The sequence below is a fragment of the Lepus europaeus genome, chromosome 20 (genome assembly GCF_033115175.1).
Source record: "Lepus europaeus isolate LE1 chromosome 20, mLepTim1.pri, whole genome shotgun sequence".
Taxonomy (NCBI): Eukaryota; Metazoa; Chordata; class Mammalia; order Lagomorpha; family Leporidae; genus Lepus; species Lepus europaeus.
The window spans coordinates 36,654,988-36,678,758 of record NC_084846.1 but is presented as its reverse complement, the minus strand read 5'-3'; the positions used below and the strand labels follow the sequence as shown (position 1 = coordinate 36,678,758).

Below are 23,771 nucleotides of genomic sequence, written 5' to 3'. Positions count from 1 at the left end.
TCATTGTATATGATACATTAAATAGCATTATATAATAATCATTTCCCAATCTGATTAAACTTTTTGACTCTAAGACAACTTTACCTAGATTTCATTTGGTTCTAAAATAAAGTATTATCATCACACTTCTGCATTAATATGATTCCTCACTGAATTAACTCAGAGGAAGAACAATCAAAACCCCAGTGTCAGCACATAGCTGACTGCTGGGGGAGTCTTATCAGAAATGCAGCAGGTGCTTCTCTCACCTCTGCTCCATACTAATGATCCATTGCTGCTGATCTGTGTAAATAAAGGGCACAAAAGGCTAAGGCAAGGCCAGCTGCAGAGTGGTCCCCGTTAGCACTAGGATCTGCTCTGCACTCACTCACTGCCCCAGTGCCTCTCTTGAGACTTTCCAGTTGTTATTCCCTTACTATTGTTATCACCCAATGCTCTTTGGGTTCAGCTTCTTGTGTTCATGATGATCCAAGGCTAACACCCAGGGCACAACCAAAATGCCCAGCAATTTGATCACAAATGGCCAATGAAGATTGGGACTTTCCCACAACAGAATCTTACATACTGCTCAAAGGACAACGTACCCAAATAAATGGAGCTGTTGTACCCTAATGTTATGTGGGGAGGGGGAACTAGCAATGATACCATACGAGTAGTAAGATAGCAACCATGCAACCACTCTTACACAGGAATAAAATGCAGAAGAGACTACACCAAGTTTTTGGTTTTTTTTTTTTTTTTTTTTTTTTTTGACAGGCAGAGTGGATAGTGAGAGAGAGAGAGACAGAGAAAAAGGTCTTCCTTTTTGTCATTGGTTCACCCTCCAATGGCCGCTGTGGCTGGCTCATCACGCTGATCCGAAGCCAGGAGCCAGGTGCTTCTCCTGGTCTCCCATGCAGGTGCAGGGCCCAAGCACTTGAGCCATCCTCCACTGCCTTCCCGGGCCATAGCAGAGAGCTGGCCTGGAAGAGGGGCAACCGGGATAGAATTCGGCGCCCCGACCGGGACTAGAACCCGGTATGCCAGCGCCGCAAGGCGGAGGATTAGCCTGTTAAGCCACGGCGCCGGCCTACACCAAGTATTAACAACTGTCACTTCTGGGTGGCGAGATGAGTGATTTTTCTGCTCTTCTAGAGTCTAGACTATTTTTCAAAGTTTCTCCAATGAGCATAAATTACTACTCTAATCAGGAAAACATAAATGAATCAAAACACTGGGAGTGTGTAGTACTAAGGACGAATACAACAGACAGGCACTGTATTGCAGGGTAGAAAAACACAAAACGAAGGGCTCATCTTTGACATCCACTCCTGGAACCCTGAAAAGTCAGGTTGTTCATGTCTTTCCCACATGCAGGCCCCCTACCACAGCAGGAAAGGATTCTTGACCTCCCCTAAAATACCTCCCAGTCACCCTCAGAAGGAGAGCCCAGGGAGGCTCGGGCTGTGGCATAGCAGGTTAAGCCACCGCCTGCAATGTCGGCATCCCATATAAGGGTCCCCACCAGAGTCACGGCTACTCCACTCCCAAGCCAGCTCCCTGCTAATGCATCTGGGAAAGCACTGGAGGATGGCCCAAGTGCTTGGGCCCCTGTATCCACCTGGGAGACTTGGGTGGAGTTCTGGACTCCAGCAAAAATGACCCAAGTAGTTGGGCCTGTACCATCCATGTGGGAGATCTATACAGAGTTCCAGGAACCTGGCTTCAGCCTGGCCCAGACCTGGCCATGGCAGCAATTTGGAGAGTGAACCAGTGGATGGAAGATCTTTCTCTCTCTTTCTCTGTCTTTCCTTCTCTCTCTCTCTCTCTCTTTCTCTGTGTTTCCTTTTCTCTCTCTCTCTTTCTCTGTCTTTCCTTTTCTCTCTCCCTGTAATTCTGCCTTTCAAAATAAATAAACCTTTTTTTTTAAAAAAAGATTCTATTTTCAACTAAAATCACATTTTCTGAGATTCTGAGCACACTGAAATCTTGGGGAACCATTTGCTAGCCACTGTGACTTGGCATCAAGGCTGTAGAGCCCATAGCCTGTACCCCATACCTAAGCTGTCTCTAGGACACACCCATGCTGCGACAAACCATTCACACATACCCTGTGGCATGTCAAAGCGTGAGCCAGCTCCTGTCTTCAAAAAGCCGGTGACCTACTAAATACAATGCAGCAAGAAACAGGGAAACACGCAGGGGAGTCTCCCTGTGAAGTTCTGTGTGCCACAGAAATGGAGAAGGGACCGTAATGACTGAGAACTCAAGGACCTTGAAGACAGGGTGGGGGGAATGCCCTCGGCCAAGACCAGGAGAGACCAGACCGGAGCAATGTGTTCAAGACAGGGCATGTGTACCGGGGGACAATGGGAAACCAGGTTTGTAAGAACATTTTAGAGACACTTCAAAGACAAGTAGAAGAACTTAATCTCAAAAGAAAGAAAAAAAAATGCTAACCAGGACGACAAGGATACAATTCAAGCTGAACGACTGCTGGGGAAGAAGTGAGCAGGGCAAAGGTGGAGTCTGGAGAGACTGAGCGCTAGAAGTGGACAGGATTACGGTCGTGTGTATGGGTCCCAAGAGGCACAGGCATCACGTCTGCACCGTCTCCAAGACATCTCAATAATCGGCCTCACACAATAAACCCAATACAATGCTTGCCATGCGCTCATCGCTCCACCAAGGGGGTCCCCTGCCTCCCCCAACACACACACACACACACACCAGCTCCCCTCCCAAAACCCAGCTGCACCCAAGCCCAGAGCTGAGGGATGAGAAAGGCAAAAGAAAGAGAGATAAAAATGCCTGCAGCAGCAGTCAGCGGGGGCGGCAGCCAGGACCCAGCTCACCTTTGCAGCGCTCACAGCAGGTGCCCCTCTGTTTGATGGCCAGGGCACAGTCTCGCGACAGCACTGGGCACTTCTCTCTCTTACACGTCACCTCCTTGTTCTAGGCGGAAAGAGACAAGAGACAGACTTCAAACAGAATCCGCAGAGTCCTGACACACAGCTGAGGTTTGCCTAGCTGCACTCTCCCTATCTTGCCTTCCTCTTGCCAAGAAAACCCCGTGGTTGCAAAGAGCCTTTTGCTCTCCCTGGGACAGAAATATCCATCTGGGAACAGGGGACGTTTTGAGATTAGAGGCAGATGAGAGGGAATGAAAAGTGGCTTCTTTACAAGCCAGCTTGGCCTCGATAACCCATTGCCGAGCGAGAGGCTTTCTCCAGCTCTGTTCTAAGGTTTCTTTTCAGTACACACTACAGAAATGATAATATTTGTGTAAATCATATTTTGCCCATTGGGCTACCTGGGCCAGGACTGCATCGTGAGAACAAAAATATTTTCGCACGGCCGTCCAACAATCCTTAATAGTAGAGTGCATTAAAATGCAGCAATCTGAAGTTCCAACTCAAATAATGACAAGGTTGAGTATTGAATCGGCTCGGTAAGAGAAAAAATAATATTCGGCATGCCAAGCAGAGACACAGTCGCCAGTGTTTTACAGCCATGGGACAGCTGCGTTATATTAGCAGTTATGCTAATGAAAGCGTGGTGAGCATTTTCATCTTGGGCCTTACCCTGAGAATTTAGCTGCTAGAATGTCTTAGAGAAGATGCAAACACGACGTACGTGCCTGCTCTTGTATGGGTCATCTGCACATGACCCAAAATCACCATGTCACAAAACTTCAACAAGATTGCAGCTTGCACAAGGGCTTACTACATGCTAGGCTTTTGTTCTTATTAAAATTCCATGCGATAAATAACATCGTTATCCTCCTTTTACAAATAAAAAAGCTACTGTTCAGGGAAGGCGGCTGACTTTTCCAAGGTTACACAGTTTGGCAGCGGCGGAGGTGAGATTTGAGTTGGAGAGACAAATGTGCACACACCCACATGCTGCCACCTCCGCGGGCTGACTTGGGGGCAGGTTGCAGAGGAGCAACTCGGCAGCTCTGCTTACCCTGAAATGAACCTTGGAGTGGGAAAAATCCTACCTCAGCCCCAACAATGACCTTGAGGAGAGTCACAAGTGCACCCAGTAGCATCAGTGCCACGATACTAAGGATGGTCTCATTCCAGAAACACGCAAGATGTGTGCACAGGTGCACGCCAGTGATTGTGTGTGCATGTACGCGTGTGTTGGGGGCTGCGAGGCCATGCCAAGCCCGCACACCAAAGCCCCAAGCAGTTCACAGATAAAACTGGGCACAGACTCATCACTTTCTGTGTTGTTTTGAAATTCCCAGTAATGCCAGACAACCCTCCCCATATAAGACATTCCTAGGACTCAACGCTAAAATAAACCCACTGTCATCCCTCTTTTTTCCAAACTTCTGAGAATCTCAGAACCTTACCCCCCTCCAATGACCCCTACACAAGCCCCCCAGAGTAAATCACATGGGGCCTTGGGAGGGCTGGGTCTATTTCTACATCCGTCTTATTTCCTGGCCCCTGTGGCTTTGCAAGGCCGACTGAGAGATTGGAATAGCAAGGACACCATGACCAGCATAAACTTTGAGACAGTGCCAGGTCATGCCCAGCTGCCACCCAGAGAGAGGACACTGATCTGCAGCTACATGTACCCAACCCCAGAAGCTACCATGCATGTTTTGTTTTTCATGTACTGCTCATGCATGTAGGATGGGGGAAGAGGTTGACCTGAGTGATCCAGTCTCTCCCACACTCCCTCCCTCCTTCCCTGCCTTCCTTCATTTCTGTCTGTCTATGTGCCTGTCTGCCTGCCTGCTTGCCTGTTATGTGGCAAGTGATCTCATGGGGTTAACCTCATGTTCTCCTTCAAATCCTGTGAGACAGGATTTGCATCCTGAACTGCAAATTAGAGCCCCCATGGGGTTCTCAGCAGGACTGGTGCTGCCTCCTGCCCCCTGAAGCTCAAGTATCAGGGACCTAAGGACCAGGCGTCAGTGTGTTTTCAAGCTCCTAGGTAATTCCAGCCAGGGTTGAAACTCATTAGTAAGGAGTGTTCCTACTCCCAGTGAGGCCAAGATGGGTTACGGAGCTGTCCACAGTCCCCTTGTGAATGGCAGCAGTAAAATGTGAACCAGGGCATTTGGGCTCTAAGTTTTCCAAAGCTCCTTCCCTATCTCCCTCTGCTTCATAATGGCAGGGGCATCAAGGCTAACTATAACCCACAACTCCTTTTATTTTTAGAACTTTTCTTAAATTTCAAACGTAATACAAGGGGACTTCAAAAAGTTCCTAAAGAATGAAAATAAAACATCATTGTTGGTGGCACAGGCACTATGGTGCAGCTGGTTAAGTTATTGCTTAGTACAAGGGCACCCCTTATCGAAGTGCTGGTTCAAGTCCCAGCTGCACCACTTCGGATCCAGCTTCCTGCTAATGTACCCTGGGAGGCAGTGGATGACAGCCCAAATTCTTGGGCATATTTCACTCACATGAGAGACCTGGATGGAGTTTCTGGCTCTTGCCTTTAGCCTGGCCCCACCCTGGCTCTTGTGGACATTTGGGGAGTAAATCAGTGGACAGGAAAATCTATGTCTCTCTGTCTCTGTCACTCTGCTTTCCAAGTAGACAAAAATAAATAAGTACATATTTTTAAAAAGAAAAATTTTAGTGCAATTTTAAAATCCATGCACACTTTTTTCATAATATGCATTCTCCATGAACTTTTTAAGACCCCTCATTTCCATGGATTTCAAAAGCAGTTTTGCACCCAAATAACTTCTTTCTGAATTCCATTTTTCCATGAACTTTCTGAGGTCTGCTCCTATTTTCAAAGCCATCAACAACAACCGTCGGGTACATCTGCAGCGTGGTGTTGCTAACAGTAGCTTCTCTTTGCAAAGCGTGACTCCGGCCCCCCCACCCCGGGATGACTGAATTTCTTCACGCACAGAGCTTCTGCTCTCATAGACCTATCCTCCCCAGCACCTCCTCCCTGCAGGGAAGGGGAGCTCGAAGCTCTCGCAGCAGCCACAGGGGTGTGAAGACACCACTTGGGATCTGATCAAGAGGAAGGCTGACACTCTCAAACATAGGAACTCTTTGCTAAATTAGAAACCTGGGAGCCAGTCAAAATCCATAACAGGATCCCAAGATTCATAATAAATAGCTTGTAATTACCGTCCAGCACAAAACTTATTCCAACCAGATGGTTTCTAGATTCACATCTGGAATTTTTTTGAGAGAGAGAGAGAACAAACCTAAATCTTGGCTATAGGTTTAGGGGGATTTTCCCCCTTCTGATTATACTTGGCGCCTCTACCAAGGTCACACTGGTGTGGGACCACTCTATCTGTTCACTTTCCTGGTATCTGGTTGACATGGACATGGACTACACACAGAGAATCCCAGGCCCCCCAAGAAAGAAAGAAAGAAAACCTCCGGAGAACCACCCATGAGAGTCTGGTTCCTCTGTTTCCTTATAACGGGTTCCAGCAGCTACAGAGTAACCTCAAGCACAGGTTAATTAAGACTCTCACTTTGCTTTCCTAGATTTTGCCAAGAGACAGACACACCTGTTCTGGGACCAGGGGCTCTGGTGAGGTCTTACAGGCAAAGCCACACCTCCAGGAGTCCTTCCACCTGTAGCAGTCTTGGCCCCATGTGTCGCTGTTGTCACTCCAGCTCATGGCTCATTCGGTCCACTTTTTCCTTCAACAAACATCATCTGATACTGGCTCACACTTCCTGAACACTTTCGAAGGGTGTTTCAGGCTCTGTGCTAAAAATCTCACATGCATTCCTCCACCAAAAATTCCCTATCCTGCCCACTGTTCAAGGGAGGTGCCATGGCTAGGAAACTTGCCCGGGGTCACAAGAAGCACATATGGAATACAAATACAAGGGGGCTTCAAAAAGTTCATAGAAGATAGAATTAAAACACACTTATTTTGACACATTTTGAAATCCAAAAATAGTTGTATCACGTTACACAAGCTCTTCTGCACAAAAATACATTTACCTTTTAATTCCATTTTCTATGAGCTTTTTGAAGTCCCCACCTAGAGGTGTCACTTAAAACCTCATTTTGTGACTTGCCAGGCAAGCAGGATAGTCAGGGCAAATCTGTGCCTGTGCCCTGAGACCCCAGGGGAGACTGGTGCCTTTGGGGTAGCTGCAGGCCTGTAAAATGAGCTAGCAGGAGCAGTGACTCCAGGGCCTGCAGCGTCCCCAAGCATGCCAAGGGATGTAGACAACAGCTGGTTTCTGGAACTGAGGAAAGCGGCTCCAATGTGAGTATCGACAGAGATGTGCCTGTCACGCCTCTGGAAACCAGTCTGGCATTCCCAGTTTTCTCCAGATTCCAGCTGGAATTTGAGTGTGCCCAGATCTAAGCAACAGAAATGGTGACAAAAATGAAGTCAAGGATTTGCCCAGAAGTATGCGTCTAATCAGTGAATCAGAGGAACAAACCCCGTCACACCGTTCATTCTGTCTCATCTCCCATGCTGATCGCTTTCTGGGGTCTGCCAGCCAGCGATGTACCTGTTGTCGAAAGCCCCTGCCTGGGTTAGTGCTCCTTACAAAGGACAAGCAATGGATACGTCGGAACCCAAATCATAGCCTCTGGAGGCATATTAAATGAAGTGCCAACATGCAGAAGTAAAAAGGGGGCATAGAGAGTAAAAAACAGAAAAAAAAAAAAATCTACACAGCTGGCAACAAAGCTCCATGAGGATGCGAGCCAAACCACAGAGAAGCCGCAGCCAAGTTCAAACAGGACCCCGGCAGCCAGCCTGCCGTGTCTAAGCGCTGCCACTAGATGGCAGCACAGAGACCTCTGGTTTGCAGAAGAGCTGCGCTGAGCCCGGTTCTGGAGCGTCCTGAGCATTTTCCAGCGTCTGGTGCGCAGGGAAATTCGCTCTCCCAGACGAGGGCAGAGTGGACGGGTACAGAGAAGCCAGCCAAGCACCCCAGCAACACGGCCCTGATTGCTTTCTTCACCCAGAAAAAAAAAAGTATTGAGATGCTTATGTTCTATTCCAAGCTCAAGTCTTGAAGATATTTTTTTTCCAAAGAGTTCTCCAGAATCAATCCTCCTATGGAATATGGAAAATTTTACCTGATCTTTCACTTATATTAAAAAAAAAATAAGCACAAAACAAAGACCTGGAGAGGGAAACACAGCCGCTAATGGGATAGTGGTAGTGAGGGTCAGACATCGGCTTTCAGATACTGTATAAGGGAGCTTCAAAAAGAAAATAAAATTAAAAGATAAGTTTAATTTGGTGCAAAAATGCAGGTACAGTATTTTTTATTATACACATTTTGCACAAAAATTTTTGAAGACTACGAAATAGAATTCCTTGAAATGAGAATGACAGAAACAGTGGGGCGCCTGCCTCCTGCTCAGTCACCTGGCTGGGCCCCCTCCCCCCGGAGGACAGTGGCTGATCACACAGTCTCTTCCCTGGGAGACAGTGTTTTTGCCCTCTACTCTCTGTCTCTCGTGAGAAAAAAGCCTGTCTCGAAGGCAAATGTCTGTCATTTGGCAAACTAGCCAGTGCAAAATGCCAGATTCTTTTAACAGAAAATCAAGAAGGCTGTGGAGTTGTGATTTTTTTTTTCTGCCTCAATGAGCAAATCTCAATGCGAGTGAAGCACATGGGCTAGGCGGTGTCCTGAGAGGACATGAAGAGGCAGAGGTGGCTCCTGTTCCTAAACTGGACGTCCTTGGGTCTCCAGCGCACACACACTCGCATGCCCTGACATGTACTCTCTAGCATTCCATCATAGCAGTCATATTTGGGGAAGGGGCTTCTAGATTTTGCTGCCTTTAAGAAATTCATGACCAACATGCAAGCATCCAGGGGTAGATCCACAGTCATCCCAAATACACTATTTCCTCCCTTGTTGGCTGATGGGCAGGGGAGCCAGCAGTGGTGATCATGGAGCTGCAAAATCAAAGGCTTGGCACACACAGACGTCACCACACTTAGTGCTGGGGGAGAGAGAAATGAGGCTGCAAGCTTCCGATTTTCCAGAAATGTGCAAGTTCTCAGGGGTAACAAGACATCAGACAGACACCGAGCAGATCACACAAGCGCTGGCACCCAGCGAGATGCACGGAAGAGAAATTCAAATGAACCAAATGCGTTCGACTTCTGTGAGCACAAAGTAGAACACTCTGAACCTTCATCACATTCTTCCTATCAGAAAACTTAACCAAAGCGTGCACGCATGCGCGGACACACACACACACGAGCGATTTCACGTGGACAGTCTCAAACTTGCTCACTAAGAACAGGATCTGTTCTTAGCAACACAGACATCGTGTGTCAAGTTTCCCAGGAGGAAGGAGGAGAAACTGATCCAACACCAGGGTGCGTGTTCTCACTGGGATTTCTGGCCTCCGCACGCAGGAACTCACAAAGCAGTTACCTTCTCCTTGAAGGACCACACTGCAACCCAATTCCAGCTCCCAGGAGTGCCAAAGGGGACTTTATGGGCCTTTTGAACAGGGGTCCCAGTTTCTTCTTGGCAATCTTATACCAGTTCTCATAAACAGAAGAATAATAGCTCATGTTTATACAGCACCTTTCTTCTAAGGAGCCTGCAGACATTATTTCATTAATTCTCACAGGTTCTTAAGATCTGCAGACAGAGGTACAGTGCACACTGAAGCTAAGTGTCTCAGGTCCCTCAGAGAGCCGGTGAGCAGTGAGCTGGGAGCGATATCTGATTCCCAGGCCTGGATTAAGGGACCAGCCAGGAAGGTGGGTTGCAAAGGCTCAGCATTAAAATTTATAGGTGTATCACACTAGAATTAGGTTTGACACAACTCTTGAGGTTTTAGCGATAGATTAGCATTTTGTTGAGCTCGTCTGGAAATTTTCTGGATCCGACAGGTGAGGTCTCTTGCCACATTGCCTGCCCCAGTATAAGGTAACCTCAGAAAGGTGACATGGAACAAATGGGCTAGGACTTGGGCAAGCAGACATGACTTCAAGCTTTGAAGGTTCCAGAATGTAGAAATGTAGGCAAAAGCTAAAGAAAGGAGTGTTTGGGCAGCACCCACCATTGCTGCTCGTTGGTGCTGTCTGGAAATGGTACAACAAAGGGATCCCCTCTCAGGAGGAGAGCTCAGCACGTGAATATGTGCCCGCAGAGAAGTTCCTGCAAGCCCACACCTGTTCCGGCCCGTCTACTTTGGATGCAATCTGTTCTCAGTATCTTAGAAAATGATAAAGGAACATGTGGGGGGTGGGGAAATGAGCTGGCCCAATGGCTGCCAATGGCAGCATGAAGTTTGATTGATGATTTATTATTTTAATTAAGCTTTTACTCGCTTGTTCTTCATTACTGATAGGACAATCGACTTCCCCATAACTCTTACACAGAAAGAGCCAGGAGGAAAAAATTAAAAGTCAGTTTGTACTGCCATGAAGCCTAAGCATAGGAGCACGAGGCTCTGGGTCACGGCTCTCAGCTCAGGAAGACTTGCACAAAGCAGAGAGAGAGGCAGGAAAGAAGGGAGAGAGAGAGAGGGAGGGAGGGGGGGAGGGAGGGAGGGGAGAGGGAGAGAGAGAAACAGAACCAACAAAACCATTTCCAAGGTGGGGAAAGAGAAGTTGAAAAAGAAAAAGACTCAAATTCCCCAGGAGGGAGGAATGGTTTCCCAAGACCTCTCTCTCCCTGGGCGGAGTGAGCTCTGGGCCTCAGCTGTGGTCCCCGTGTGAAGCCTGCAGTGTTTAACCTACAGGGGCATCTGCAGGTCTCGCTGCACCCCCGGTGGCTTCTGCAGACCCCTTTCTCACCAAGGCCACAAAGAGAGCGGCTCCACCTGAACCAGACGACAAAGTGGCACGCGGTTTTCCAGGCTGGATGCCGAGCCACGAAGGATGCCAGCGCCGGCCACTTGCACAGAGTCCATTACCCGCCAAACCATGCTGACCTCGTGCCGTGTTTTGTCATCGAACCCTCACGACAGTCCCAGGGAAGGCCCTGTCTACCACCTCCCACTTCTAATTTTACAGGTAAGAAAGCCAAGACCCAGAGAGGCTAAGTGGCTCCCCCAGGCTGACAGAGCGAGCCAGGGCAGAGATGCAAACCCAGAACCGTCCAGCCTAGCACCTGTGACTGAATGACCACGCTCCTCGGTGTGATGTGGCAGCTTCCACGAGCCAGCTCTCCTTGCAGCTAGGGATTTAAGTGTTTGTCTTTATCAAGCGTGACCCATTTTAAGGTCATTATAAACCTTGATGCTTTATAGTTTCATTTGGAAAACACAAGTAAAAATAGTGTCTTTTAGGAGAGACAGACTAAGTCTCTGACTTACAAACTCAAAACACTCCCCTGTCTCTGAGTGCCTGCTCCCTGGCAAGAGGGCCCAGCACTTGGACCCACGCCCCCCAAATGTGCTCAGTTCTTCGATCTGAGCAGGAGGGTGGGCTCCGCTGGAGGCTTGCTGTATCCCACAGCCAGAACCTGGGAGGCTCCACGTTCAAATATCTTGCAGGAACATCACGCCGCTTCTCGCGCTCCATCTGGGAGTGTTATTCTTCCTCCTGTCTAGGCCCAGCGAGCCTTTCCCCGGGAGACTCGGGCCCTGGCAGAGCCTGCCTCCTCCGGCCCCGCCAACAGCACAGACTCGGAACAAAGCTGCCCTTGAAGCCCAGCCATTTACAAGACTTTATGAAGCCCACTGGGGCCCCCCGATTATTTTGCAACAAGTCATATCCCATGAAGAAATTCACTTCTCTAAAACACAAAACAGAGGGAGATTAAAGAAAAAGGCAGGGGGGTAGAGGAAAGAAGTGAGACGCCCTGCTGTTCCGTCTGGCCAGAATCGTGTCTTTTAGTACCCATATCCTCTACAAAGACCAAGTGCTGATGATATATGGCCCTAATACATCACTGAATGACAGTGTTCTCCCGATACTGTACCTTGAAAATAGGATGCATGCCAGCAGAAGCAACGGGGGAGTCACAAGGAGGGCCTTCTTATATTTAAGTTACCTAACATTTCAATTTTTTTCATGGGCTTCAGTTTGCTGGCAGAATTGTTTGGGGTTCTGCATTATTTAGGGGTTTAGGTCTGGGTTTGCCCGCGCCCTTGGCCTTGTCAAGGAACTCTCAGAAGAAAGCAACGCGGGCTGCTAGAATGTCCCGGCTGCCCAAGTGCAGCTTTGATTGAAAGCAGGGCAGTGTCAAACAGCTCCTCATTCTGTTTAATCATATTTTGAAAGAGAACCAAAACATTAGAGATGGCAGGACACAAAAGAAATAACCACCAAATAAAAATAGTAGCCCAAAGAAAGTAGCACTGCCTGGTTTTTATCATGCTGTACGTCGTATGGGGCTGCCGGCAACACCACATTAACCTAACTGTAACGGACTGGCCGGGAAGTAGCCAGGGACTCATCCCAGTGGGCCCTGTCAAAGACACAGCTCTGAGGCTACCCTTGGGCTTCCAGAAGCATCTACAAAGCCAACAGGTAGACCGTGTCCTCCTCTGCCAGGCCACAGGCTGGGTGCATCAACCGAGAGGAACAAATGTGGCATCCTTGCTTTCTGTGTGCCCAAATGCCCAAGTCAGATCTCCCTTTCCTCCCCACAAAAAAAAAGATCTCAACAGCTGGGATATGGGATAGAATTGGTGCTGCAGAGAGAAATCCCAGAAGAGTCCCAACGTGGGAAAATTCGCCAGAGGTGAGGGAGGAGGAAGCCCCAGTGCAATGTGGCTTCAGGTACAAGTGGCTCAGCGGCCTCTCCCTGGACCTCTGATTATTTTATACTGCAGGGCACCCTTCAGCACATGGTAAAAAATGAATCTGCTTTTTCCCTTTCCCAGAAAGAAGGCAAGAAAGAAAGGGGCGAGAAAATTCAATGAATATTTTTATACCTTTCCAGTTGAGTTCTTTTGAACTATGGAGAAAATAACAGAACATATTTTGGGAGCCCAACCCCAACTGCCAACAGAATCTCCAATGAGGACATGGCCGGACTCTCTCAGTCCCTGGGACACAGCGTGGAGTCTGCTGTCCAGGCTGGAAGGGGGATTGGAGGGGGGAAGATGGCAAAGCTGAGGAGTTAGAAAATAATAATAAAGTAAGAAGGACTTCACAGGAAGGCTGGCAACACGCACTGAGGAAGGGGATACCGGGAGACATGATCCTGAGGTCCCTTTCCTAACTCACCACAACACAAGAAGCTGGGCTCTCCGGTATTAGAGAGACTGAGAACTTAGCAGATCCTTTTAATTGTGCACAAAAATGATTCGCTGGCAAGGAACAGTGCTAGCATGCGCAGAAATGGAATGCTTTAATCTTGTTGGTAACCCGAGGGGGCGACATCACTTCTCCACGTGGTCAGTGCAGGAGGGCTGGCCCTGTGCTCACCAGCACCTGCCTCCCTCCAGGATCACATGCACCCACAGGGAACCCACCAGGTCCTCAGGACACCTCCCCCTCATTCCTGTAGGTCAACACAAGCTGTGCCGCAGATGAAACAGAAGACTTTTCACGGATTGCCCGGAGAACGCCCACACGCTGTCGGGAGTTACAAAAATACCTGGTCTTGACGAGTAAATGGGGCTGACATCCCAGGGAACGGGCAGGGTAGAGGGGCTGCTCGCAACACATCTGTCATTTTGACAAAGCAACTTTCTGGTCACCAGTGAGACACTTGTAAAGACATCTGCACCATTGACCCCGACCACCAGCAATCACAGAGCCTTTTCAAAGGTACCCCCGGGACAGAAAGGGCGCCCAGCTTTGACCTGCCTCTGGCAGGCCTGACTCCCTAGAACGGCAAGAGCGAGAGATGCCTCAGGTGCTGGAAAGATCGTTGGCCCTGGCTGAATGCACACTGTTGCTAACCGCAGAGTGTGTCCAGTTAGCCTGAGGAACGTCAGGCAGGGAGCAAGCAGCAATCTAGCTGGCCAGAGTCACAGAACTGAAAATGTCAGCGGCCCCCATCTGAAGGCAATTCTGAGCGCAGGTTGGTCTGACTCATTCGCCAGGGCCATTAGCAGAGCATCCTCTTCACTAGAGCTTTCCCAAGGGCCACGCACAGATGTCAGGAAGAACTGGGGAAGCCGCAGATCTCGTTCATAGGTTTAAAATGTAATTTTAATCTACCAGCTTCCTTTTCAAACTCATTAAACCATCAACGTCTAAGACCAAATTTGCATATCATCTATCTTCCAAGATTAAGGTGCTATAAAGAGATAAAATTAGCATGCCACAAAAGCGGTTACTGTAAAACATTATTAACTTGAGCTTGTCACTAAAGAGATTCTCAACATGTGCCCCATTCTTAAAAGGGAAAGATCAACCAGGATTACCCTTTTAACAAGAATTTCATCATAGAACAGTTTCTCGGGAGCCTTAACATCAAAAATAAGACCAAAGTGTCAACAGAAAAACAAATGGAATTTAGAAGACACGACATGTGGGCTATGAACTTGGATTTTTCTGCTGGTTTAACCTTTGCACTGCACGATTCAGAGCTATCAGACTGAACATCCATGAATCTGTTCAACAAATATTTTCGAACCCCTGCTGTGGGCCAGGCATTAGGCCATCTTTGGCTGGGAACAGAAGATATGAATCAGACACATCTTCTGCCCTAAAACAGCTTACAGTCCAAGAAGCAGAGGGGCTACAGAAAAAGTACCTCACGTGCTGCAACAGGAGTGGCAAAAAGTGCTGGCCACCAGCGGACAGGAACAAACGGTCACCTCCACCAGACTCCACAGCCACCAATTCCCTGAGACCATCCAAAGCATCTTGGTGCCTTCGACACTTTGTGGGCCCCTGAGTGAGCCTTTACAGCATCCTGTTACACAATTCCCTGAGACAGAATCTGACCCACATATGTCAGCCCCATGGGATTTCACAGCCCACAAATGGACCTCCTTCCACCAGGGCTTTCCAGGGCACTCCAGCGTAGGTGTGGCAACATGGCTGGGAATCGCAAGCCGGAGAACAGCTTCTCTGACATACATTACAGGAAAATAGAAGATGCCTACTGTGTGTGTTATGTTCTTGCTCTGTAAAACTGCTATACTGAACACACTTTGTACAGGTTGAGCATTTTTGAATCAGAAAATCCAAACTCTGAAATGCTCCCAAATCTGAAACTTCTGAGGGTACTGACGTGTGGTAGGAAATACCACACTTGATTCCCGTGATGGGTCGCGGTCAAAACGCAGGCACATTAAAAAATGCTGCGTACAAGTATCTTCAGGATATGTGTAAAAGATTTATAGGACATCTGAAGGAAGTCTTTGTTTAGAGGCCTAGGAGGACATGGTTTCTGTCTTGTTCACACTCTGCCCAGTTCCTGGGACAGCACTGGGCCCATTCAGCCCAGCCCACTCATTGTTGGATGAATGAGTCTATGCCACTGATACTTAATTTTTTAATGTGATAATTTGAAGATCAAACTCATTTTTCTCCCCCCAGATATGCTTTCCTTTCTACTTTAAACTTCGTTTTTATTGTCATGGTGATTTCCCTCTTTAATAGCTCACATTACATAGGTTTGATAGTAATTATTCTTGTACACTGAAAGATAGAAAACTATCACAATGACAGTAGTGTCAAAGTAGATGTTATTGTTCATACTGGAAGTGATTGCATGGTAATCAATGGTTTGAAAATATAAAGTTTAGTATGTTGCTTAATATTTTATTCAAAACATAGTACAGTGAAGTTTCCCTCATTGGAAGTGTTTGGGACCACAAGGGTGTAAAATTTTGGATTTTTCCAGATTTTGGAATATTTGCATAAATGTAAAAGATGTCTTGGCGAAGGTAGGTCGATCCTCCCGCAGATAGGACCTCAGAGATACGTGCATGCTGGATAGGTCACTGTCAAGGGTTCTTCAGAAAACAGGGATGACAAGGGAACAGAATCACCAGGTGAGGTGCCACTGCAGAGAGCAGTCAGTAAGACCTTCTAATGGGGAACCACTTCCTCAACGTCCTGAGTGAAGAACGGAGAATGTGAAAATACACTTGAGAAGTGTGCTCCAGGCTCAGGAAAGATCAACTACGAACACACTGTGGCGACACTGTTGGGGTGTGGGGGGACGTCAGACTAACAAGGAGTCCAGTATGGCTGCTGGACAGGTAAGAAGAAGGATGCTTTAGGAGGAGAGGCCAGAGACGGCATCAGGAGCCAGACCATACGGGACCTTACAGACCATGGTGATGTGATTCCCAGTAAGATGAGAAGCCACTTAAGAATCCATTGCAAATAAATTAAATCATGTGTAAACTTTTAAATGGATACTGGTTGATCATACTAAATGGTCCAAGTCAATCATGGTTACAGAGGTAGTTCAAAACTGTCAGATACACTTGCAAACCTTTGCTGTCAAACTTTGCTAACAAAGTGAACACAAGATGCAAGAGGAAGAGGAATCGAGGACCCCCTGGTTGATGACTTTAGAAGATGGAGCAATGCAGCGGACATCACAGTTGGAAAGAACTAGGTTCTGGGAGGTTGGGGACAAGACCTCCTTGGGGGCCACCTGAAGCCTGAGATGCCTGCCAGACCCCCCAGTGCAGATGCAGAACTGACATCTGCACCCCGTCTGGGGGGTGAGTGTGGGAATCATGAGCCACGCCACGGATGTGTACAAAATCACCTAGGGAATGAGTGTAAGTGGAGAAAATGTCTTGAGGCCTTCAATCTTTAAACATGGAGAAGAAAAGGAAGATCCAGGAAAAACAACGGTCAAAGAAAGAGAAGCCAAGTGGACCGGATTTTTACAGATCCATCAAGTAAGTGCTGAGGAACGCCATATGCTAGGTTCTTAGACACACGCACATGCACGTGGTGCACAACTGTACACGCTCAGTGGCTGCGGTGATTACACTGATTCAACGAGCACCAAGGTCACCTTCCAGCACCTGCCACTGTGCCAAGCACTTAGGGATCAGGACGCCTGGGAAACATCACTGCTGCCCACTGTTGGAGGCTCACAGAGAGGCTGTCTTGGCCACTGTCACTCATTTCTCATGCCCAGTGATAGCAACCACCATGCCTGCTAACCCACGTCTCTTAGGGTACAGACTTAAGTTTAGGAAAATTCTGATTGGCTGGAAGAGTGGAGAACACCGGGGGAAAGGTCTAGGGCCGCTCCTGGCTTTGGCCTAGCCCAGACTGGCTGCTGCAGCCACTTGGGAAGTGAACTAGAACGAGCAGATAGAACATGGATGGATCTCTCTCTCCCACCTTCATGTGTGTGTGTGTGTGTGTGTTTCCCTGTCATTTTTTTCAAATATATAAATTTTTTTTAAAGATTTATTTATTTGAAAGTCAGAGTTACACAGAGAGAGCAGAGGCAGAGAGAGGGAGGAGAGGCAGAGAGAGAGAGAGAGAGAGAGAGAGAGAGAGAGAGGTCTTCCATCCACTAGTTCACTCTCCAACTGGCCGCAACGGCCAGAGCTGCACTGATCTGAAGCCAGGAGCCAGGAGCTTCTTCCAGGTCTCTCTCTCTCCCCCTTTCCCTCTCCCTCTCCCTCTCTCCCTCGCCCCCCCTCCACTCTCTCTTTCCCTCCCTCCTTCTCTCTGCCTTTCAAGAAAATAAATTTTTAAAAGATGAGGTGGGAGTGAGAAAATATTAAACACTAGGAAAGAAAGAGAAGGAGAAAATCTCTCAATTTACACTTTCCTTTATGGTTATACTAAATCCTAAAGCTAAAACTCTGAGATTAACTGAGTGTACAATCAGACCTCGCTTTCCATGGCTGATTCCAAAAAGCATAGTTCAAAGCTGGGACAGCAACACTCATCTACAGCAGGCAACTGTGGACCAAGGAGCTCAGGAAGAGCCCGCACCTGCAGGCACCAGCCAGGAAGCAGGGAAGGCCAAGACCCCACAACCAACCTGGGACTTTCTCTGCAATGGGGTGGAAGCAGAGGTCTGCGGCAGAACAGAAGCTGACAACATTGTGCGACTCTGTGTGTAGTACTCTTCTCCATCCTTTCACCATAATACTCCTGTCCCACATATCTGAAGACTGTTAAAGTCTTCCCTGGGCATTCTCTTCCCTAGGCTCAACTGTATCAGCACATCATCATCAGGGAAGAAATATTTACTGAACTCCCACCTGGGCACTTGACCCTGCTCTAAGCTGGCCCTGAAGTGATCCCCAACAACCCTGCCCTTGACCCCTTCATCGTAACCACAATCAGCTCTCCACCCCACCGTCCTCTTGGCCTGGGTCAGGGAGCTCCACCAGCCAGCCAGCCCCCACGATGTGTGTAGGAAGAAAAGCCACCCTGCTGCAATGCCTGTTTGTACATCTCAGTCTCAGGCTGAAACCAAGTTATTACAACTTGAGCCCAGGGAAAACAAGACACAAAACTTAGGGAGCGGCCGGCGCCGTGGCTTAACAGGCTAATCCTCCGCCTTGCGGCGCCGGCACACCGGGTTCTAGTCCCGGTCGGGGCACCGATCCTGTCCCGGTTGCCCCTCTTCCAGGCCAGCTCTCTGCTGTGGCCAGGGAGTGCAGAGGAGGATGGCCCAAGTGCTTGGGCCCTGCACCCCATGGGAGACCAGGAGAAGTACCTGGCTCCTGCCATCGGAACAGCGCGGTGCGCCGGCCGCAGCGCACCTACCACGGCAGCCATTGGAGGGTGAACCAACGGCAAAAAGGAAGACCTTTCTCTCTGTCTCCCTCTACTGTCCACTCTGCCTGTCAAAAATAAAAAAAATAAATAAATAAAAACTTAGGGAGCAGTGACACCACGGAAATCCTGGGCTAATAACACGGTAAAAAATAATAAAGATGGAGATGAAAAAAGCAAAGCCCCAAACAATGGAATACCAAGCTAATTAAAAAAAGGAAAGAAAGAAAGGGCTAGCACTGTGGCATAGTGTGTAAATCCGCTGCCTGCAGTGCCAGCATCCCATGTGGATGCCTGCTTGAGTCCCGGCTGCTCCACTTCCAGTCCAGCTCTCTGCTATGGCCTGGGAAAGCAGTGGAAGATGTCCCAAGTCCTTGGGCCCCTGCACCCAGGTGGGAGACCTGGAAGAAGTTCCTGGCTCCTGGCTCCAGATCCAGATCAGCCCAGCTCCAGCCGTTGTGGCCAACTGGGGAGTGAACCAGTGGATGGAAGACTTCTGTCTCTGCCTCTGCCACTCCCTCTAACTCTGCCTTTAGAATAAATAAATCTTTGAAAAAGAAAAGAAAAAAGGTTCCCATGAGAAGTGAGGGAAGCTGTGTGGCAACGTGACACAAGTTACATGAAGACGGTGTGGATCAGAACAGTTCGACTTTCCTCTCTCCCCAAGCAGGGAAAGGCCGATTTGGGCAGAACTAGGGCAGCCAAAAGAGGGAAAGAAGAACTGAAATTCCATTCTGGACAAGGCAGATTCCCGCTGTGGGTGAGCTGCCTGCGGAAACAGTTTCAAGCAAAGGTTCTGGGGCTGGAAGGGACTGGATTGGGAGTTGTCTGTAAATCCTGCTTTACCTCATCGCCTGCCCCTTGCTCCTCCAGATGCCACTGGATCCCACCAGGTCAGTCAAAAATCCTTGGCTGTTTGGTCACATCACTACATCTAGTTGGCCCATGCCAAAGAAGCAACAAATAGCCGTCACATCAGCTCTACCCTGCAGCTGCTGCCCATCACAGAGAGACCACAGGAAAGACAGCGTGGCCCTGTGGGGATCCAACACAGAAAGGCTGGCCCAGTAGGCCACTCAAAGGCACCCGTCAAGGCTCTGCCTACCCAGACCACAGAGCTGGTGGTCCCTCCCTCCCTCCCTCCCTCCTTCCCTCCTTCCCTCTCTCTCCCCCTAGAGGTGTTTCCTCAACCCTTGTGGTTAGGAAGCATTCTCTAGACAGTACCTCTGTGGAGCCTACCCAGGATGGGACAGGATTCTCGCACTTGAATTGTAGTCCCAACTTTTGCTGATTTCTGCTGTGATCTTGGCTGTGCTTTACTTACCTGAACCTTAATGACCTCAACTTCCAAACAGATTTCTTAAAAAAGTCTGTCCAACCTCAGAAGGCTGGCTTTGGGGGAACTGAAGCACAGATTGTCCCCAGCTTACCAACATACCCGTCATGAACTTTGCGTTCAGACTTCAAGTTTTCAAGGTGTTATTTTGGATGCTTTGAGGGATCATGGGAAGAGTTACACACTATTCCTGAAAAAGCTTGAAGTCCAGCAAGAGAGCTGACCATGTAAATACAGTAAAAGTTCAGGGGATGTAGGAGTAAGATTTATAATAAAAATAATCAACATAAAGGCTTCAAAGAATAAGTGATTAATTCTGGTGATTTGATTAGGAGAGTTTTGATAAAGACCACAGGAAAAGAAACAGCAGCACTCCAATAAAGACAATTGATGTACAAGATAACTGGGTGCAAGCTCCTCAAAATAATATTTTGTAAATGAGAGCTGACCTATTATGAAGCTTTGTGTGAATAACGGACTGCAACCACAGCTAACCACTAACCTTCCTTTCCATTAAACTTCATTTGGGAAAAGTCTTTCAAAAATTGACCCTTGCAGAAAAGTTATTAGAAGGGCTTATTCAAAATGGAGATTTCTGGTCTCGGGAACTGGACTTGGGAGATTCATGTTTTTGGCCAGTCTCCCCGGTGGTTCTTAGGCACATTAAAATCTGAAAGCCACCACTGCTGGAGCCTGTGGTGGGAGAACACAGGAAACTGACAACAAAATTCTTACCACCTACTTGTGAACGACCTACAGCTCCCAGAGTCATAACTGACATGTGTGCAGGAGGATGAGGGCCCAGAACACAATCAACCACCAGTGTTCAAAACACTACCCCATGGGTCCCCAACCCCTAACATAACTCCTAGTTTCATCACACAGTCACACTGTGAGCCCAATGATAGAAGGTAGTTTACAAGCTAAAAGTATTATCCAACGTTGTATTAAATACTCACCTATACATATAGATAAATATATGAAACCCAGCCCCCTCAAGGAATCCTAGTTTGTTCTGATGAATTATATATTCTGGTCCAGAGTTAATATCTGTCTTGCATAAGTTAATCAAGTTTCAAAGAAATCTAAAGCAATAAAAGATATCTAGCTTCAAAACTTTCTTGAACATAATTTAATCTTTTTGTTCATGGAAAAAGCACTTCTCCAACCTTGTAGAGCCTCAGGGCATTATTAACATGAACGCGCAATAAACATGTGCCGAGTTTAATGACCATCAATCAATCATGTTCTTAGTTCAGTTCTGCAAAGTCGTTCCCACGTGTCCTGCAGAGTTGCTACCACACACTCCCCCACCGGGCTGAGCATAGCCTCTCCCCAGCCTTAGGTCCCCAGCCCTTTAACTCTGGGCTGGGGTCTCACAGGTTGAAACATTTCAGGAAACCACCACATTGCAGTCTTAGTTTATGAAGCCCCGTAAATTCACTCTGAATGTAAAGGCTCCCTGGCTCAGGTACATGGCAATACCCTGTCCGGATAAATATCTCCCTGGAGAAAGCCTAAAGGTGCCCAGGACACACTCTGGGCTGAAGCGAATGGAACTGCTGTTTCCTTGGCAATCAGTTTCAACATAATCCTAGATCGCGAAATTCACACCACCAAAATCAGGGAGCCCTGGATTTCTCTAACATGGCCAACCAGTATGCAAAGCCATTTAATAACATTTCTCTTTGCCTTTGTCCAGAATACTGATGGCATGAAACAGAAAAAAACAATCACAGTTTTTAAGAAACCCCAACTACTGCCTCGCTCACACATGCGCCCACCGAGGCAAAGGCAGGCAGGTCCAGCTGGTACATGCATTGCCAGCACATCCCAGCAGGGAGAGAGAGGGGCTGGTTCTTCCCACAGAAGTCAAGGGCAGGCACCAGCCCCTCCCCCCCCCCCCAACTGGCTCTTCCACAAATCCTGACCTGAGTCACCTTTTAGGGACAAGGAATTTCGCCTGTGTGCTAATGGGGCTCCAGCTGACCTCGGGTGGCTCCCCCTGGGCACCAGAATCATTGTTTCACATGTGCTTGAAAACAGGAAATCGCCACAACTCCAATCTAATGAACACAGGCCCCTGGCAGGACCCTAACTATTTAGACACAGCAGCTCCCCAGTGGGACAACCTCTGATTTATCCTTCACGGCCTTTCATTCAGGAAAATGGTGGCCCCCGAAACCCAAACTTCTGCCAGTGAGTCTCTTGATGCTACTGCTTTTACACCATAAATCCCCAGAGCAGGAGCCACCCAGCAGGCTGTGAGTGCCTCTAGAATTCAGGAATTTGAGAGGTAAAGCAATGAAATCAGGCAGTCAAATATTGCCAAGAAGGCTCTCTGGGCAGGAGCTGAGGAACCCACAGGCCCCCGCCACAGTACAGACCCTGCCCTCTGAGCCTACAGGGAATAATCTTGAGATCTCAGTACAGGATTGCTCTGTTCTATCAGAAATAAAATACAAAATGAATCCTAGGACCTTTTTTAATAAGATGCTCTAAGAATAAACACAGAGACAGTGCAAAATGCCATCACCTTACTCACTAAAAAGAGATCAATAAAAGGTTAAAGGAATCTTAATGTTATTGCTATAGGCCAGAGAATGGGCTCAAAGAGAAAACACTTTTTTAAAAAACTTTTTTTTTTTTTTTTTGCTCACTTGGCTAATCCTCCGCCTGCGGCGCCGGCACTCCGGGTTCTAGTCCCGGTTGGGGCGCCAGTTCTGTCCCAGTTGCTCCTCTTCCAGTCCGGCTCTCTGCTGTGGCCCGGGAAGGCAGTGGAGGATGGCCCAAGTGACTAGGTCCTGCACCCGCATGGGAGACCAGGAGGAAGCACCTGGCTCCTGGCTTCGGATTGGCACTGCACGCCAGTTGTAGCAGCCATTTGGGGAGTGAACCAACTGAAGGAAGACCTTTCTCTCTGTCTCTCTCACTGTCTAACTCTGCCTGTCAAAAAAAAAAAATTTTTTTTTAAGATTTATTTATTTGAAAGGCAGAGTTACAGAATGGGAGAGGCAGAAACAGAGAGAGAGAGAGAGAAAGAGAGAGAGAGAGGTCTTCTAACCACTGGTTCACTCCCCAAATGGCCACAACAGCCAGAACTGGCTCAGTCTGAAGCCAAGAGCTTCTTCTGGGTCTCCTGTGCAGGCACAGGGGCCCAAGCTCCTGGGCCATCTTCTGCTGCTTTCCCAGGCCATAGCAGAGAGCTAGATCAGAAGTGGAGCAGCCAGGACTTGAACCCATGCCCATGTGGGATGCTGGCACTGTAGGCAACGGCTTCACCCACTACGCCATAGCACCAGCCCCTAAAAAAAAAAAAAAAAAAAAAAAAAAATTAACGAGAATGGGGGAAATGCAAGATGAAGATGGCAAGGGTGGGCATTTGGCAGCATGGTTAAGAGGTCATGTGGGATCCCCACGCCACACATCAGTGTGCCTGGGTTTGGGTCCCCACTCCACTCTTGATTTCAGCCTCCTGCTCAGGTGCATGCTGGGAGGCAGCAGGTGTTGCTTCAAGCACTCAAGGTCCATGCTACCCATGTGGGAGGCCCAGACTGGGCTCCCAGCTCTTGCTTTTGGCCAGCTCAGTGACTGCAGGCAATCTGAGGAGTAAGCCAGCAGATGGGAGATACTAATCTCTCTATCTTTCAAAAACAATTAAATAGATAAATAAAGAATACTAAAACATGCCTCTCTCCGAGGCCCGAGGCAATGGAACGGCAGCTTCAGGTTTCTGGGTTTCCTGCCTCCTTTCCAAGAGCTGGGCTGGCCTCCTGCAAACTTCCTTCTGAGGTCCCCCAGCTGGAGATCAGGCATTTGCAGGAGAAGCCTACAGCACCAGCAGCCATGGAAAACCATTTGGCCAGAACCTAT

General features: G+C 48.2%; 1 protein-coding gene across 1 annotated transcript in view; it reads right to left on the bottom strand.

The window, feature by feature from the left end:
* The window catches only part of BMPER (BMP binding endothelial regulator), a 274,664-nt gene that overhangs the window by 236,672 nt on the left and 14,221 nt on the right, over positions 1-23,771 (bottom strand). Inside the window, exon 3 of the mRNA XM_062178263.1 lies at positions 2,835-2,934. Coding sequence (XP_062034247.1) covers positions 2,835-2,934 — 100 coding nt within the window. The remainder of the gene's footprint in view (positions 1-2,834; positions 2,935-23,771) is intronic.